The sequence below is a fragment of the Cherax quadricarinatus genome, chromosome 59 (assembly GCF_038502225.1).
Source record: "Cherax quadricarinatus isolate ZL_2023a chromosome 59, ASM3850222v1, whole genome shotgun sequence".
NCBI lineage: Eukaryota > Metazoa > Arthropoda > Malacostraca > Decapoda > Parastacidae > Cherax > Cherax quadricarinatus.
Window position 1 is genome coordinate 21,398,289 of NC_091350.1, and position 17,836 is coordinate 21,416,124.

Here is a 17,836-nt window from a genome sequence, read left to right on the forward strand (position 1 = left end):
ATGTTATGATATCATCATACCTTACTGGATATTATGATATCATCATACCTTACTGAATGTTATGATATCATCATACCTTACTGGATGTTATGATATCATCATACCTTACTGAATGTTATGATTATCATACCTTACTGAATGTTATGATATCATCATACCTTACTGAATGTTATGATATCATCATACCTTACTGGATGTTATGATATCATCATACCTTACTGAATGTTATGATATCATCATACCTTACTGAATGTTATGATATCATCATACCTTACTGGATGTTATGATATCATCATACCTTACTGAATGTTATGATTATGATATCATCATACCTTACTGGATGTTATGATATCATCATACCTTACTGGATGTTATGATGATATCATCATACCTTACTGGATATTATGATATCATCATACCTTACTGAATGTTATGATATCATCATACCTTACTGGATATTATGATATCATCATACCTTACTGAATGTTATGATATCATCATACCTTACTGGATGTTATGATATCATCATACCTTACTGGATGTTATGATATCATCATACCTTACTGGATATTATGATATCATCATACCTTACTGGATGTTATGATATCATCATACCTTACTGGATGTTATGATATCATCATACCTTACTGGATGTTATGATATCATCATACCTTACTGAATGTTATGATATCATCATACCTTACAGGATGTTATGATATCATCATACCTTACTGGATGTTATGATATAATCATACCTTACTGAATGTTATGATATCATCATACCTTACTGAATGTTATATCATCATACCTTACTGAATGTAATGATATCATCATACCTTACTGGATGTTATGATATCATCATACCTTACTGGATGTTATGATATCATCATACCTTACTGGATGTTATGATATCATCATACCTTACTGGATATGATATCATCATACCTTACTGAATGTTATGATATCATCATACCTTACAGGATGTTATGATATCATCATACCTTACAGGATGTTATGATATCATCATACCTTACTGGATGTTATGATGATATCATCATACCTTACTGGATGTTATATCATCATACCTTACAGGATGTTATGATGATATCATCATACCTTACTGGATGTTATGATGATATCATCATACTTTACTGGATGTTATGATGATATCATCATACCTTACAGGATGTTATGATGATATCATCATACCTTACTGGATGTTATGATGATATCATTATACCTTACAGGATGTTATGATATCATCATACCTTACAGGATGTTATGATATCATCATACCTTACTGGATGTTATGATGATATCATCATACCTTACTGGATGTTATATCATCATACCTTACAGGATGTTATGATGATATCATCATACCTTACTGGATGTTATGATGATATCATCATACTTTACTGGATGTTATGATGATATCATCATACCTTACAGGATGTTATGATGATATCATCATACCTTACTGGATGTTATGATGATATCATTATACCTTACTGGATGTTATGATATCATCATACTTTACTGGGTGTAATGATGATATCATCATACTTTACTGGGTGTAATGATGATATCATCATACTTTACTGGGTGTAATGATGATGTCATCATACCTTACAGGATGTTATGATGTTATCATCATACCTTACTGAATGTAATGATATCATACCTTACTAAATGTTATATCATCATACCTTACAGGATGTAATGATGATATCATCATACCTTACTGAATATTTGAATACATTTAATTCATCATCTTTTATCTAATATATAAGATAAATATAACTATTGTTCCCACATTTCAGGTGTTTCCACAATGCAGGTGTTCCATTATGCAGGTGCTCCCACATTGCAGGTATTCCCAGAATATAGGAGTTCTCACAGTGCAGGTGTTCCCACAATGCAAGTGTTCCACAATGCAGGTGATTCCACAGTGTAGGCGTTCCACACGATGTAAGTGTTCCCACGATGTAAGTGTTCCCACGATGTAAGTGTTCCCACGATGTAAGTGTTCCCACGATGTAAGTGTTCCCACGATGTAAGTGTTCCCACGATGTAAGTGTTCCCGCGATGTAAGTGTTCCCGCGATGTAAGTGTTCCCGCGATGTAAGTGTTCCCGCGATGTAAGTGTTCCCGCGATGTAAGTGTTCCCACGATGTAAGTGTTCCCGCGATGTAAGTGTTCCCGCGATGTAAGTGTTCCCACGATGTAAGTGTTCCCACGATGTAAGTGTTCCCACGATGTAAGTGTTCCCACGATGTAAGTGTTCCCACGATGTAAGTGTTCCCGCGATGTAAGTGTTCCCACGATGTAAGTGTTCCCACGATGTAAGTGTTCCCACGATGTAAGTGTTCCCACGATGTAAGTGTTCCCACGATGTAAGTGTTCCCACGATGTAAGTGTTCCCACGATGTAAGTGTTCCCACGATGTAAGTGTTCCCGCGATGTAAGTGTTCCCGCGATGTAAGTGTTCCCGCGATGTAAGTGTTCCCGCGATGTAAGTGTTCCCACGATGTAAGTGTTCCCACGATGTAAGTGTTCCCACGACGTAAGTGTTCCCACGATGTAAGTGTTCCCGCGATGTAAGTGTTCCCACGATGTAAGTGTTCCCGCGATGTAAGTGTTCCCACGATGTAAGTGTTCCCACGATGTAAGTGTTCCCACGATGTAAGTGTTCCCACGATGTAAGTGTTCCCACGATGTAAGTGTTCCCACGATGTAAGTGTTCCCACGATGTAAGTGCTCCCACGATGTAAGTGTTCCCACGATGTAAGTGTTCCCGCGATGTAAGTGTTCCCGCGATGTAAGTGTTCCCGCGATGTAAGTGTTCCCGCGATGTAAGTGTTCCCACGATGTAAGTTTTCCCACGATGTAAGTGTTCCCGCGATGTAAGTGTTCCCGCGATGTAAGTGTTCCCACGATGTAAGTGTTCCCACGATGTAAGTGTTCCCACGATGTAAGTGTTCCCACGATGTAAGTGTTCCCGCGATGTAAGTGTTCCCACGATGTAAGTGTTCCCGCGATGTAAGTGTTCCCGCGATGTAAGTGTTCCCGCGATGTAAGTGTTCCCACGATGTAAGTGTTCCCACGATGTAAGTGTTCCCGCGATGTAAGTGTTCCCGCGATGTAAGTGTGGTGGCCTGGTGGTTAACGCTCTCGCTTCACACGGTGAGGGCCTGGGTTCGATTCCCAGCCAGAGTAGAAACATTGGACGTGTTTCTTTCCACCTGTTGTCTATGTTCCCCATCAGTAAAATGGGTACCTGGGTGTTAGTCGACTGGTGTGGGTCGCATCCTGGGACACTGACCTAAGGAGGCCTGGTCACAGACCGGGCCGCGGGGGGCGTTGACCCCCGGAACTCTCTCCAGGTAAACTCCAGGTATGTAAGTGTTCCCACGATGTAAGTGTTCCCGCGATGTAAGTGTTCCAGCGATGTAAGTGTTCCCACGATGTAAGTGTTCCCGCAATGTAAGTGTTCCCGCGATGTAAGTGTTCCCACGATGTAAGTGTTCCCATGATGTAAGTGTTCCCACGATGTAAGTGTTCCCACGATGTAAGTGTTCCCACGATGTAAGTGTTCCCGCGATGTAAGTGTTCCCACGATGTAAGTGTTCCCACGATGTAAGTGTTCCCACGATGTAAGTGTTCCCTCGATGTAAGTGTTCCCACGATGTAAGTGTTCCCACGATGTAAGTGTTCCCACGATGTAAGTGTTCCCATGATGTAAGTGTTCCCGCGATGTAAGTGTTCCCACGATGTAAGTGTTCCCACGATGTAAGTGTTCCCACGATGTAAGTGTTCCCATGATGTAAGTGTTCCCGCGATGTAAGTGTTCCCGCGATGTAAGTGTTCCCACGATGTAAGTGTTCCCACGATGTAAGTGTTCCAAATTGCAGGTGTTCCGCAATGTAGGTGGTCCCAAAATGCAGGTGTTTCCACATTGCAGGTGATTCGCAATGCAGAATTAGTAGTAATAGTAATAGCAGAATAGTAGTAGAAGAATTGGTAGTAGTAGAGCAGTAGTATTTGTAGAATTAGTAGTAGTAGTAGTCTAATTATTAGTAGAAAAGTAGTAGTGGTGGTGGTAGGAGTGGTAGGAGTACTAGTGGTAGTAGGAGTACTAGTGGTAGTAATAGTAGGAGTACTAGTGGTAGTAGTAGTAGTAGGAGTACTAGTGGTAGTAGTAGTAGGAGTACTAGTGGTAGTAGTAGTAGTAGGAGTACTAGTGGTAGTAGTAGTAGGAGTACTAGTGGTAGTAGTAGTAGTAGTAGGAGTACTAGTGGTAGTAGTAGTAGGAGTACTAGTGGTAGTAGTAGTAGGAGTACTAGTGGTAGTAGTAGTAGGAGTAATAGTGGTAGTAGTAGTAGGGGTACTAGTGGTAGTAGTAGTAGGAGTACTAGTGGTAGTACTAGTAGGGGTACTAGTGGTGGTAGTAGTAGTACTAGTGGTAGTAGTAGTAGGAGTATTAGTGGTAGTAGTAGGAGTAATAGTGGTAGAAGTAGTAGGAGTACTAGTGGTAGTAGTAGTAGGAGTACTAGTGGTAGTAATAGTAGGGGTACTAGTGGTAGTAGTAGTAGTAGTAGTACTAGTGGTAGTAGTAGTAGTAGTAGTACTAGTGGTAGTAGTAGTAGTAGTACTAGTGGTAGTAGTAGTAGTAGTACTAGTGGTAGTAGTAGTAGTAGTACTAGTGGTAGTAGTAGTAGTAGTAGTACTAGTGGTAGTAGTAGTAGTAGTAGTACTAGTGGTAGTAGTAGTAGTAGTACTAGTGGTAGTAGTAGTAGTAGTACTAGTGGTAGTAGTAGTAGTAGTACTAGTGGTAGTAGTAGTTGTAGTACTAGTGGTAGCAGTAGTAGTAGCAGTAGTTGTAGTTTCGGTAAAGATACTAATGGTAGGTGTTGTGGTAGTAGCAGTAGTTGTAGTTTCGGTAAAGATACTAATGGTAGGTGTTGTGGTAGTAGTAGTAGACCATGATGAATGTACCACCTAGATGTCTTTACTATCATTTCAGTAGCCAAATGTCTTAGTAATAAAGACATGCAGCTGTTACACGTGCGTCTTATTCTTCAACTTGTCGGTATTGTATAATATTAAAGCAATAATACTGCATAGAATATGGAATATCGAGACTGTGAGTGTGGAACAATGGCTCTGTATATAGTGTGGAACAATGGCTCTGTATATAGTATGGAACAATGGCTTTGTATATATGGAACAATGGCTTTGTATATAATATATAACGAACAATACTTTTGTATATAGTACTGAGTAATGGTGTTGTATACAGTACTGAGTAATGGTGTTGTATACAGTACTGAGTAATGGTGTCGCATACAGTACGAGTCGACCGTATCATCAAATGTACAAGACAGTACCAACCTTGAGCCTGGAGCACCACATACAGTCCGGAGTCTGGAGACAGTCATCACACTTCCTCTGAACATTACACTCGTCTGATGACCTGTGCTGCTCCTGCTGTTGGCCCACCACCACGCCCACCACCACGCCCACTACCACGCCCACTACCACCCACGCCACACCTAGATCACTCTGCCTCATTCTTGAACCAGCACACCGCTTCAGAAACCCTGTAAAGAATTAATCTACATTATTTAATTTTGAAATATAGCAATAATTCCACATTATTATATTAATATGGTTATGCAAAATATTAAACCCGTGTGGGGTTACTCACGGCAGTCTGTGGTCGAGGCTCGAGCCTCTGTCTGCTAAACGCGGAGAAACTATGCGCTGCAGCCAGTCTTGCACTATATATCATAAATTACTGCATTCTTTTAAATGTTCTTACGTCTTTTTCTGGGGGGGGGGGAGTTCCAGCTTTTTGGATGTGTTCAGTCCATCAATCTTGTAGAATGTACCATTCTACAAGATTGATGGACTGAACACATCGACTCCAGGCTGAGGGACTGATTACCTCATACTCCTCCTCTCCTTACGCCTTCCTCTTTGTATTGGACTGATGAAGCCACAATGTGGCGAAACGTTTCCTGAATAAAGATTCCCATATGCTGCATAAGTGTCTCAATCTTCATCTACAACTCTGTTAGAAAACCAGTACTTACCTATGTCCTTTCTAAATCTAAATTTATCCAACTTAAATCCATTATTCCTGGTTCTTACCTGGTTCGACACCCTCAGTACTTTATTAATATCGCCCTTGTTTATGCCCGTCATCCACTTATACACTTCAATGATTTCTCCCCTCATTCTACGCCTCTCCAGAGAGTGGAGATTTAAGGCTTTAAGTCTGTCTTCATACGGGAGGTTCCTTACACAGTAAATCATTTTAGTCATTCTTCTCTGTATGTTCTCTAATGAGTCTATATCCATCCTGTAGTAAGGGGACCAAAACTGAGCAGCATAATCTAAATGAGGCCTCACTAGTGATGTATAGAGCTGTAAAATAACTTTTGGACTTCTGTTACTTATACTTCTTGAGATAAATCCAAGTAATCTGTTGGCCTTGTTGCGCACACTAAGGCACTGCTGTCTTGGCTTTAGATTTCTGCTCACCATGACTCCCAAGTCCTTTTCACATTCTGTATGATCAAGCTCTGCTTCACCTAGATTATAGCTTCGAGGGTTATTTTCATTACCAAGGGCTATTACCTTACACTTATCGACATTGAACTTCATCTGCCATTTTTCAGACCAGGACATTAATTTGTCCAAATCCTCCTGGAGTTCATTGCTATCCTCCTCAGAGTGAATTATACGGCCTATCTTTGTATCATCAGCAAACTTACTCATGTCACTCGTAATCCCTTCATCAAGGTCATTAATGTAAATTATGAACAAGAGAGGGCCTAAAACTGATCCTTGTGGAACGCCACTAGTGACTAATCCCCATTCAGATTTCACTCCATTAATGGTAACTTTCTGCTTTCTATTGGTAAGCCATGCCTCTATCCATGCTAGAACATTACCTCCTATACCATGAGCTGCCACTTTTTTCAAGAGTCTCCTGTGAGGTACTCTATCGAAGGCTTTACTAAAATTCAAATAAACAATATCATATTCCTTATCACTGGATGGACGCATTGAATACACTCGTTAATGGCTGACTAAGCTCCATCTTGCATTCCTTAAGTACCCTTGAAAACAACTCATCGGGTCCCGGGGACTTATTTTGCTTGTTTGTCTATCTGTTTAATAACCATGTCTCTCGTGACAGTAATATTAGTTAATTTAAATTCATCAGGAACTAAATAATTGTTAATTACTGGAATCTCATTTACATCTTCCTGTGTAAAAACTGACAAAAAATAGCCATTAAATAAGGAACACATTTCCAGTTCGTTATCCGTCAGCTGTCCATTCCCAGTTTTCAGAGGTCCTACTTTTTCCTTCACCTTCGTCCTATACACTTGAAAAAACCCCTTTGGATTAATCTTTGATTCACTAGCAACTCTAATTTCATAGTCACATTTAGCCTTTCTAATCCTCTTTATACTTCTCTTTTAAGCTTTAGCCTCCTGTTAACCCATTTGGGATCGTTATTATTAGACCTAATATCTCTCTGGGAAATGTATATACTCTGGGCACGGTGTACATTATTAAGAAAAAAATTATAAAAGCAGATCCCTTCATAATCATAAGTATGATCATCGCCAATAAAATCATTAGCTAGATAACCCCAATCAAGATTAGACAGATGTTCCCTAAGTCCATTATAGTCGGCAGAACGAAAATCAGGGATTTTTACTGTATTATCATTATTCTTGCATTCCCAGTTAATGCTAAAAGTGATGGACTTGTGATCACTTGCGCCAAGCTCTTCAGTGATCTCCAGATTATTCACGAGTGTTTCCTTATTTGACAAGACTAGGTCTAACAAATTATTACCCCTGGTAGGCTCTATTACGCTCTGCTTCAGAAAACAGTCCTGAACTGTTTCCATAAAGTCACTGGACTCTAGATTACCTGTCAAAGAATTCCAGTCAATTTGACTAAAGTTAAAGTCCCCTACTATGACTATGTTATTGTGTCTAGAAGCCCTAACAATTTCGTCCCAAAGAAGTCTCCCTCTATCGTGATCCAAGCCTGGAGGTCGGTATATTACACCTAGAATTCGTTTTTCTTGACCCTCTACAAACTCTACCCAAACAGAGTCTGTTACTGCTCCATCTATTTTTATACCTGTTTTTATGCAACAATTAATATTTTCTCGAACATATAATGCAACTCCTCCCCCCTTCCCATTACATCTATCCACATTGAACAACTTAAATCCCTGAATATTACACTCAGCAGTCATATCACGACTCTTTAAATCATACCACGTTTCAGTTAATGCAATGATATCAAAGTTCCCAGCACATGCTACAAAACGTAGTTCATTAATTTTATTTCTTGCACTTCAACTGTTAGCATAAAATACCATCATATGTTTTTTCTTCTGCACATTTTTCCTATTGATCTTCGTTTTTACACAATTTCTGAAATTATCATTACCCAGAGTTACTCCATGACAGTTACTATTAAGATTCTTAATATCAGAGCATAAGTCAATGTATCCATACTCATTATTTATCATTTCTAAACCCATACCTCTAACTAATCCTAGTTTAAAGTCCTAACAACCCCCTCAACTGAGTTAGCAAGAAAACCCACACCTGCCCTGGATAAGTGAACCCCATCCCTGGCATACATGTCATTTCGGCATTAGAAGTTGTCCCAGTTGTAGCTACACTGAGAGTAAAAGGTAGATGGGATACAAGGAGAATAGAAGCATCAGGGAAGAGAGAGGTGAAGGTTTATAAACTAAAAGAGGAGGCAGTTATGGTAAGATATAAACAACTATTGGAGGATAGATGGGCTAATGAGAGCATAGGCAATGGGATCGAAGAGGTATGGGGTAGCTTTAAAAATGTAGTGTTAGTGTTCAGCAGAAGTTTGTGGTTACAGGAAAGTGGGTGCGGGAGGGAAGAGGAGCGATTGGTGGAATAATGATGTAAAGAGAGTAGTAAGGGAGAAAAAGTTAGCATATGAGAAGTTTTTACAAAATAGAAGTGATGCAAGGAGGGAAGAGTATATGGAGAAAAAGAGAGAGGTTAAGAGAGTGGTGAAGCAATGTAAAAAGAGAGCAAATGAGAGAGTGGGTGAGATGTTATCAACAAATTTTGTTGAAAATAAGAAAAAGTTTTGGAGTGAGATTAACAAGTTAAGAAAGCCTAGAGAACAAATGGATTTGTCAGTTAAAAATAGGAGAGGAGAGTTATTAAATGGAGAGTTAGAGGTATTGGGAAGATGGAGGGAATATTTTGAGGAATTGTTAAATGTTGATGAAGATAGGGAAGCTGTGATTTCGTGTATAGGGCAAGGAGGAATAACATCTTGTAGGAGTGAGGAAGAGCCAGTTGTGAGTGTGGGGGAAGTTCGTGAGGCAGTAGGTAAAATGAAAGGGGGTAAGGCAGCTGGGATTGATGGGATAAAGATAGAAATGTTAAAAGCAGGTGGGGATAGTGTTTTGGAGTGGTTGGTGCTATTATTTAATAATTATATGGAAGAGGGCAAGGTACCTAGGGATTGGCAGAGAGCATGCATAGTTCCTTTGTATAAAGGCAAAGGGGACAAAAGAGAGTGCAAAAATTATAGGGGGATAAGTCTGTTGAGTATACCTGGTAAAGTGTATGGTGGAGTTATTATTGAAAGAATTAAGAGTAAGATGAAGAATAGGATAGCAGATCAACAAGGAGGCGTTAGGAAAGGTAGGGGGTGTGTGGACCAGGTGTTTACAGTGAAACATATAAGTGAACAGTATTTAGATAAGGCTAAAGAGGTTTTTGTGGCAGTTATGGATTTGTAAAAGGCGTATGGCAGGGTGGATAGGGGGGCAATGTGGCAGATGTTGCAGGTGTATGGTGTAGGAGGTAGGTTACTGAAAGCAGTGAAGAGTTTTTACGAGGATAGTGAGGCTCAAGTTAGAGTATGTAGAAAAGAGGGAGATTATTTCCCAGTAAAAGTAGGCCTTAGACAAGGATGTGTGATGTCACCATGGTTGTTTAATATATTAATAGATGGGGTTGTAAGAGAAGTAAATGCGAGGGTTTTGGCAAGAGGTGTGGAGTTAAAAGATAAAGAATCACACATAAAGTGGGAGTTGTCACAGTTGCTCTTTGCTGATGACACTGTGCTCTTGGGAGATTCTGAAGAGAAGTTGCAGAGGTTGGTGGATGAATTTGGTAGGGTATGCAAAAGAAGAAAATTAAAAGTGAATACAGGAAAGAGTAAGGCTATGAGGATAACAAAAAGATTAGGTGATGAAAGATTGGATATCAGATTGGAGGGAGAGAGTATGGAGGAGGTGAATGTATTCAGATATTTGGGAGTGGACGTGTCAGCGGATGCGTCTATGAAAGATGAGGTGAATCATAGAATTGATGAGGGGAAAAGGGTGAGCAGTGCACTTAGGAGTCTGTGGAGACAAAGAACTTTGTCCTTTGAGGCAAATAGGGGAATGTATGAGAGTATAGTTTTACCAACACTCTTATATGGGTGTGAAGCATGGGTGATGAATGTTGCAGCGAGGAGAAGGCTGGAGGCAGTGGAGATGTCATGTCTGAGGGCAATGTGTGGTGTGAATATAATGCAGAGAATTCATAGTTTGGAAGTTAGGAGGAGGTGCAGGATTGCCAAAACTGTTCACCAGAGGGATGAGGAAGGGTTGTTGAGGTGGTTTGGACATGTAGAGAGAATGGAGCGAAACAGAATGACTCAAGAGTGTATCACTCTGTAGTGGAAGGAAGGCGGGGTAGGGGTCGGCCTAGGAAAGGTTGGAGGGAGGGGGGTAAAGAAGGTTTTGTATGCGAGGGGCTTGGACTTCCAGTGGGCATGCGTGAGCATGTTTGATAGGAGTGAATGGAGACAAATGGTTTTTAATACTTGATGTGCTGTTGGAGTGTGAGCAAAGTAACATTTATGAAGGGATTCAGGGAAACCGGCAGGCCGGACTTGAGTCCTGGAGATGGGAAGTACAGTGCCTGCACTCTGAAGGATTGGTGTTAATGTTGCAGTTTAAAAACTGCAGTGTAAAGCACCCTTCTGACAAGACAGTGATGGAGTGAATGATGGTGAAAGTTTTTCTTTTTCAGGCTACCCTGCCTTGGTGGGAATCGGCCAGTGTGTTAATAATTATAATAATAATAATAGTACAATGGCAGATTTCCATTATTGAGGGAGAACCTCTCATGTCCAAATAAGACTGAAGAGTTGCAAAAGGACTGTAAAGGCTGTTGAATGCAGATATTGTAGCACACTGATATGAATATCATCAGGTGGCACAGCTGCCAATGACTGGCAAGCAGAAAGCGTGGACTCTAGCTCTAGGAGAGTGAGAGTTACATTATACGGCTCCATTCCATTAAAGGAGAAATCTAAGGGTAATTGCTCCTTGGTAGATTTAGACACAAGAAATTAGGGACAAAGGTGAAGCGCTTGGGAGACACGGACAAGATAATTTCCGATTTCTGTGGCAACTTCAAGAGGGTCAGCAACACTAATACCAGCAACCCGCAAAATGAGAGCTGGGTCCAGAGTGTACTTGCCACACAACTTCTGTACCTTCTTACAAACTGCACACATAGGGGAAGTTGAGTTTAGTGTTGCGTATGACACGGCGAGCAGCTGATCTTGCCCGCTTAAAATCCAAAAGACAATCTGAGATCCGATTATATCGATAATGGCCCCACGCATCAATTTTCAAAAGCACTGCATGGGAACACGCAGGAGACCACCAAGTCATGCATGTCTGAGAACGCCTGCCTGAGGTTTGAGGAATAGAACATGATGCTGCAGTCAAAACTAAGGTCGAAAGCTGGTGCACCAGCTCATCAGTAGAGGACGAAGGAGGGTCTCCACAAAAGGTGGTAAGATGAGTGTAAAAGCCCCAGTTCGCTCATGTAAATTGCCAATGGGGGCTATGGGAATATGTAGTAGAAGTAAGAAGAATAGAAAAGTGATCGCTGTCGTGTAAATCTGGGAGAACAGACCAAGCGTAATCAAGTGCAATTCGCAAGGAACAGATAGAAAGATCACTGCAAAATATGGGTAAGAGCACCCATATTTAAAACTAGTGTCTCAGCAGATAAGGAAGATGATGATATCATGATTTCAGAGACAGGTGAGGTAGAGCAAGTAGAAATAGGGGAGACTATGGAGGGAACCAAAAAGGTCTGAGAGGGGAGGGGAGTACGAACTTGGAGAGATGCACTGGCGGGGGCAGAAGAGTCCTGCAATGGGACAGGAGAAAGGAGGTTGGAAAGTAACAGGGAAAGAAGACTGGGGGGAACAGGAGAAGAGGGGACTACATGAGGGGGGTAAACCTCCACCTTCGTGTGAGAGTTAGAATGGAGGTGAGAACCAGGCACCAAGGCTGAAAAGGAAAACTGTAGGGAATTGTAAGCAGTGGAGGAATGCGAAGAGACTTGGGCTTAAAGGAGAGGTTTAACTTTGCAGGTGATAGGCAGGAAGAAGATGCAGGCATGCGAGGCCTTGTAGACTGAGAAACTAGTGGACGAGAAGAAGAAGTAGAGGTAGGAATAGGTAAGAAAGTGGGAGTTTCAGAGGGTAAAACCGCAAAAGAATCAGAGATGGGGGTGACCCCAGAAGACACGACACTGGAGGAGCTGGTAGGCAGGGGGACCACCAAGATTGGAGGTCTCCTTGCTACTCGAGAATAAGGGACATGAGGAAGATTCCCTTGAAGGTGGAGCCGAGAGAAGCCATAGCATAAGTAAGGCCTTTGCTCTCATTAAGACAACAGATTTCTCGTTCATTAAGATAGACTTGACATCAGCGGGAAAAAGATAGATGAGGTTCATTACAATTGAGACAAGTGGGGGGAAGACTGCAAGATGTATCAGCATGATCTGCAGCACCGCAGGCCAGACATTTCACTGCAGACCTGCAGTATATAGCAGTGTCCGAAGCGCCAGCAATTTCGACACTGTTGGGAGTAGGGACTACTTTACAGACTTTTAGGCAATGGTCTGCGATAAACAGAGGATGGGAGTTCACGGTAGTCAAAGGTTAAGCAGGCGATGATACTGGGAAAGTGCCTCTGCCCCATAAGTGGAAGGTCCTGAAGGGCTAATTACTCCACAATATCATTACTGCAAGACAGAAAATCACTCTGTACAATGGTATGTGGTAAAACCACCGTATCACTACAAGAATTGAGAGTAGTGTGCTTGTGAACCATGATTGGAATGTTATCAATGAAAGTAAGATGGGAAAGAGCATGAGCTTGTTCTGCATTCTGGACTGTAGCAATGCGTGCATCACTTCAAAGAGCGTGAAAGGACATATTTTGGCCAACGTGTCATAAAAGAGCTTTACCAATACCATGGTCAGAAAGATAATCAGTTGGAGATGTCGGTTGCAGGGAAAAGAATTTAGTCCAGTGTGTACTTGTAAACATGGTGCGTAGGGCAAGTGGGTGTTGCATAGGTCGTTTTTGGGTGGAATGAGCAGACATCAAAGAACCGTCGTCAGCAAATGGTTTGGAACGTTTAGGGGTAGTACCGTGGGCGGCCCAACCTGAGGTAGGAGGGCAATCCATAAACCATTGCACTATATTCGGGGAAGCTGGATGCATAGTTAAAGGCATGGAAGAGGTAGAGGCACTAACAGAAATGGGCGGAGCCACAGCACCTGGAACAGGTGACGAAGCATCACCAGCAGAAGGTACAGGGGTATGGGAAGAGTCTAGAAAATGGTCCAGTAATGAAGCCAGTCAGAACAGGATGTGGGAACCAAAAGGGGCCGGGAGAAAGAAGGTTATCATGGAATAAAGACTCCATGATAGTGGTACTTCTTTCTTATTATTTTTTTATAGAAAAAAGAAAGAAGGAAAGAAAAAAAAGGAAAAAAGAGGGACAGTGGAGGGACAGTCACTATATGGCATGAAAGGTCCATAAGTTTCCCTCTCGTCCGAGAGGACCTCGAGCCCACAAGTAGTGCAGATGTAGCATGGAACCTATGCCATACCCTACCCTTCATGCCAGTAAACCAACGCTCTGGGATAGCAACCTCACATCTACTGATCCACCTCGGTGGACAAAAGAGAGGGTGGTCGGAAATCCGCCACAAAGTATACATCCTTCGGCTGTCACCTCCCAGAACCAACAAGCAGCCTCTGGAGATACACCCGTCATCTGCAGGACACCCCGCCCACTTCCCAGAAATCCAGAAAGGTAGCAGGGCGCCTCCAGACAATCCGGATTCCATGGCAAATACACCACACCCGAGGAACCTCATGGAGTGGGATGAACTCCAGCACACTTCCCCATACTTAAAAACTGTAATGCCAGAGGGGAGGGGCCCAGAAGCTATAAAGGGGATGGGGAACACGGGAGGGTTGGGAGAGAAGAAAGGGAAAAAAAGGGGGGATAGGGAGGATGGAACAAGAAGGGAGGATTGGGAGGTAATTAGGTTCGGTCTGAGGAAGAAGACCAAAAGCTCCTATTCCTCAGACCAATAGCCTCTTCACCACAACAAGGAGCCCCCCTGAAGAGGTTCATTTCTACAAGTACATGATACAACTTATAGAGACCATAGATGGCATCAATGACATACAGAAGGCCCCTGGTTATGCACAACATTTCGGGCAACTTAGGTTAATTTTGTCCCCGAGATGCGACCCAAACCAGTTGGCTAACACTCGAGTACCTACTTACTGCTAGATGGACAGGGACATCAGATGTTTTAAGGAAACACACCCAATATTTCCACCTGTACAGGGGATTGAAAGACACACCTCAATGTGTGAGCCGAGATCATTAATAATATCTAAAAAATCGAGCTACAGTTGGTTAAATATTATTAGTGTTATTGATAGAAAAGGCGATATCACTCATAATCTGACTGGTGATCAATATATTGTTGTCTATAGAGCTGCTAGAATACAAGGCATGAAATGAGTGGTGGCCTGATGGCAAAAGCTCTTGCTTCACACGGTAAGTGTCCGGGTTCGATTTCCGGAGAGGGTAGAAACACTGGGCGTATTTAGTTACGCCGGTAGTCTATGTTCACCCATCAGTAAAATGGGTATCTGGGTGTTAGTCGACTGGTATGGGTCGCATCCTGGAACAAAACTGACCTAATTTGCTCTGCATAACAAGGGGCTGTCTGTACAGTAGTATGTCATTGATGTCAGCTAGGCCTGTATACCTTGTACATGTACTTGTAGAAATAAAGATATTATTAATATTATATTATTAATTCATACAGCCACACAGGCTGACGTGTGGGGATTCCATTAACTTTACTAAGTAATAATGGTAGAAATACTGACAGTATGTTAGGTATAAGGACATTCGTACAAATAATATGATATTTTTGTTGCAACGTTTCGCTCTTCAGGAACTTTGTCAAGTCATTACCACAATAAAATGCCATATTAGCTGTACATATCGACTTTTACCTAGCTTTACCAAGAAAGGAAAACGTAGTGTCGTGGAGAACACCGGCGGATAAAAGTGCATCACCAGGGTAGATTTCCCTTCTAAGAAACTTAACACTTCTTAGTTTATGGCCTCAAACTCGTACATAAACTGTGTAGTAAACATTACCATACAAAATTAAAATTAATGGTTTTAATTATAACTATAATTTTTGAAAGGGTGGTCGGATAAGCCAAAGGAAGGCCTCGGCCAGATGACCAAAAGCTCCAGCTGCGGGTCATCCTATGACTAAGACCCGCATATGGAAGGTGTCACTGTTACCTTATACTGTCAGCTTAACTGTGACAGTGGGAGGGTGGGAGGTGTCACTGTTACCTTACACTGTCAGCTTAACTGTGACAGTGGGAGGGTGGGAGGTGTCACTGTTACCTTACACTGTCAGCTTAACTGTGTCAGTGGGAGGGTAGGAGGTGTCACTGTTACCTTACACTGTCAGCTTAACTGTGTCAGTGGGAGGGTGGGAGGTGTCACTGTTACCTTACACTGTCAGCTTAACTGTGTCAGTGGGAGGGTGGGAGGTGTCACTGTTACCTTACACTGTCAGCTTAACTGTGTCAGTGGGAGGGTGGGAGGTGTCACTGTTACCTTACACTGTCAGCTTAACTGTGTCAGTGGGAGGGTGGGAGGTGTCACTGTTACCTTACACTGTCAGCTTAACTGTGACAGTGGGAGGGTGGGAGGTGTCACTGTTACCTTACACTGTCAGCTTAACTGTGACAGTGGGAGGGTGGGAGGTGTCACTGTTACCTTACACTGTCAGCTTAACTGTGTCAGTTGGAGGGTGGGAGGTGTCACTGTTACCTTACACTGTCAGCTTAACTGTGTCAGTGGGAGGGTGGGAGGTGTCACTGTTACCTTACACTGTCAGCTTAACTGTGTCAGTGGGAGGGTGGGAGGCGTCACTGTTACCTTACACTGTCAGCTTAACTGTGACAGTGGGAGGGTGGGAGGTGTCACTGTTACCTTACACTGTCAGCTTAACTGTGTCAGTGGGAGGGTTGGAGGCGTCACTGTTACCTTACACTGTCAGCTTAACTGTGTCAGTGGGAGGGTGGGAGGCGTCACTGTTACCTTACACTGTCAGCTTAACTGTGTCAGTGGGAGGGTGGGAGGCGTCACTGTTACCTTACACTGTCAGCTTAACTGTGTCAGTGGGAGGGTGGGAGGCGTCACTGTTACCTTACACTGTCAGCTTAACTGTGTCAGTGGGAGGGTGGGAGGCGTCACTGTTACCTTACACTGTCAGCTTAACTGTGTCAGTGGGAGGGTGGGAGGCGTCACTGTTACCTTACACTGTCAGCTTAACTGTGTCAGTGGGAGGGTGGGAGGCGTCACTGTTACCTTACACTGTCAGCTTAACTGTGTCAGTGGGAGGGTGGGAGGCGTCACTGTTACCTTACACTGTCAGCTTAACTGTGTCAGTGGGAGGGTGGGAGGCGTCACTGTTACCTTACACTGTCAGCTTAACTGTGTCAGTGGGAGGGTGGGAGGCGTCACTGTTACCTTACACTGTCAGCTTAACTGTGTCAGTGGGAGGGTGGGAGGCGTCACTGTTACCTTACACTGTCAGCTTAACTGTGTCAGTGGGAGGGTGGGAGGCGTCACTGTTACCTTACACTGTCAGCTTAACTGTGTCAGTGGGAGGGTGGGAGGTGTCACTGTTACCTTACACTGTCAGCTTAACTGTGTCAGTGGGAGGGTGGGAGGCGTCACTGTTACCTTACACTGTCAGCTTAACTGTGTCAGTGGGAGGGTGGGAGGCGTCACTGTTACCTTACACTGTCAGCTTAACTGTGTCAGTGGGAGGGTGGGAGGCGTCACTGTTACCTTACACTGTCAGCTTAACTGTGTCAGTGGGAGGGTGGGAGGCGTCACTGTTACCTTACACTGTCAGCTTAACTGTGTCAGTGGGAGGGTGGGAGGCGTCACTGTTACCTTACACTGTCAGCTTAACTGTGACAGTGGGAGGGTGGGAGGTGTCACTGTTACCTTACACTGTCAGCTTAACTGTGTCAGTGGGAGGGTGGGAGGCGTCACTGTTACCTTACACTGTCAGCTTAACTGTGACAGTGGGAGGGTGGGAGGTGTCACTGTTACCTTACACTGTCAGCTTAACTGTGACAGTGGGAGGGTGGGAGGTGTCACTGTTACCTTACACTGTCAGCTTAACTGTGACAGTGGGAGGGTGGGAGGTGTCACTGTTACCTTACACTGTCAGCTTAACTGTGACAGTGGGAAGGTGGGAGGTGTCACTGTTAAACTTTACAAATTGCTCTACATGTCTCACTGCTCTTACTCTTGTAGAAGGCACAGTTACAGTGTTGTTCCAGTTACAG

The 17,836-nt window shown here is 42.9% G+C and overlaps 1 protein-coding gene across 2 annotated transcripts in view; it reads right to left on the bottom strand.

Annotated features, from left to right (window-relative positions):
* The window catches only part of LOC128698691 (integrin beta-PS-like), a 197,866-nt gene that overhangs the window by 131,606 nt on the left and 48,424 nt on the right, over window positions 1-17,836 (bottom strand). For both annotated transcript variants that reach the window (XM_070097789.1, XM_070097790.1), the window contains exon 2: window positions 5,395-5,603. In XM_070097789.1, coding sequence (XP_069953890.1) covers window positions 5,395-5,574 — 180 coding nt within the window. In that variant the 5' untranslated portion in view covers window positions 5,575-5,603. The remainder of the gene's footprint in view (window positions 1-5,394; window positions 5,604-17,836) is intronic.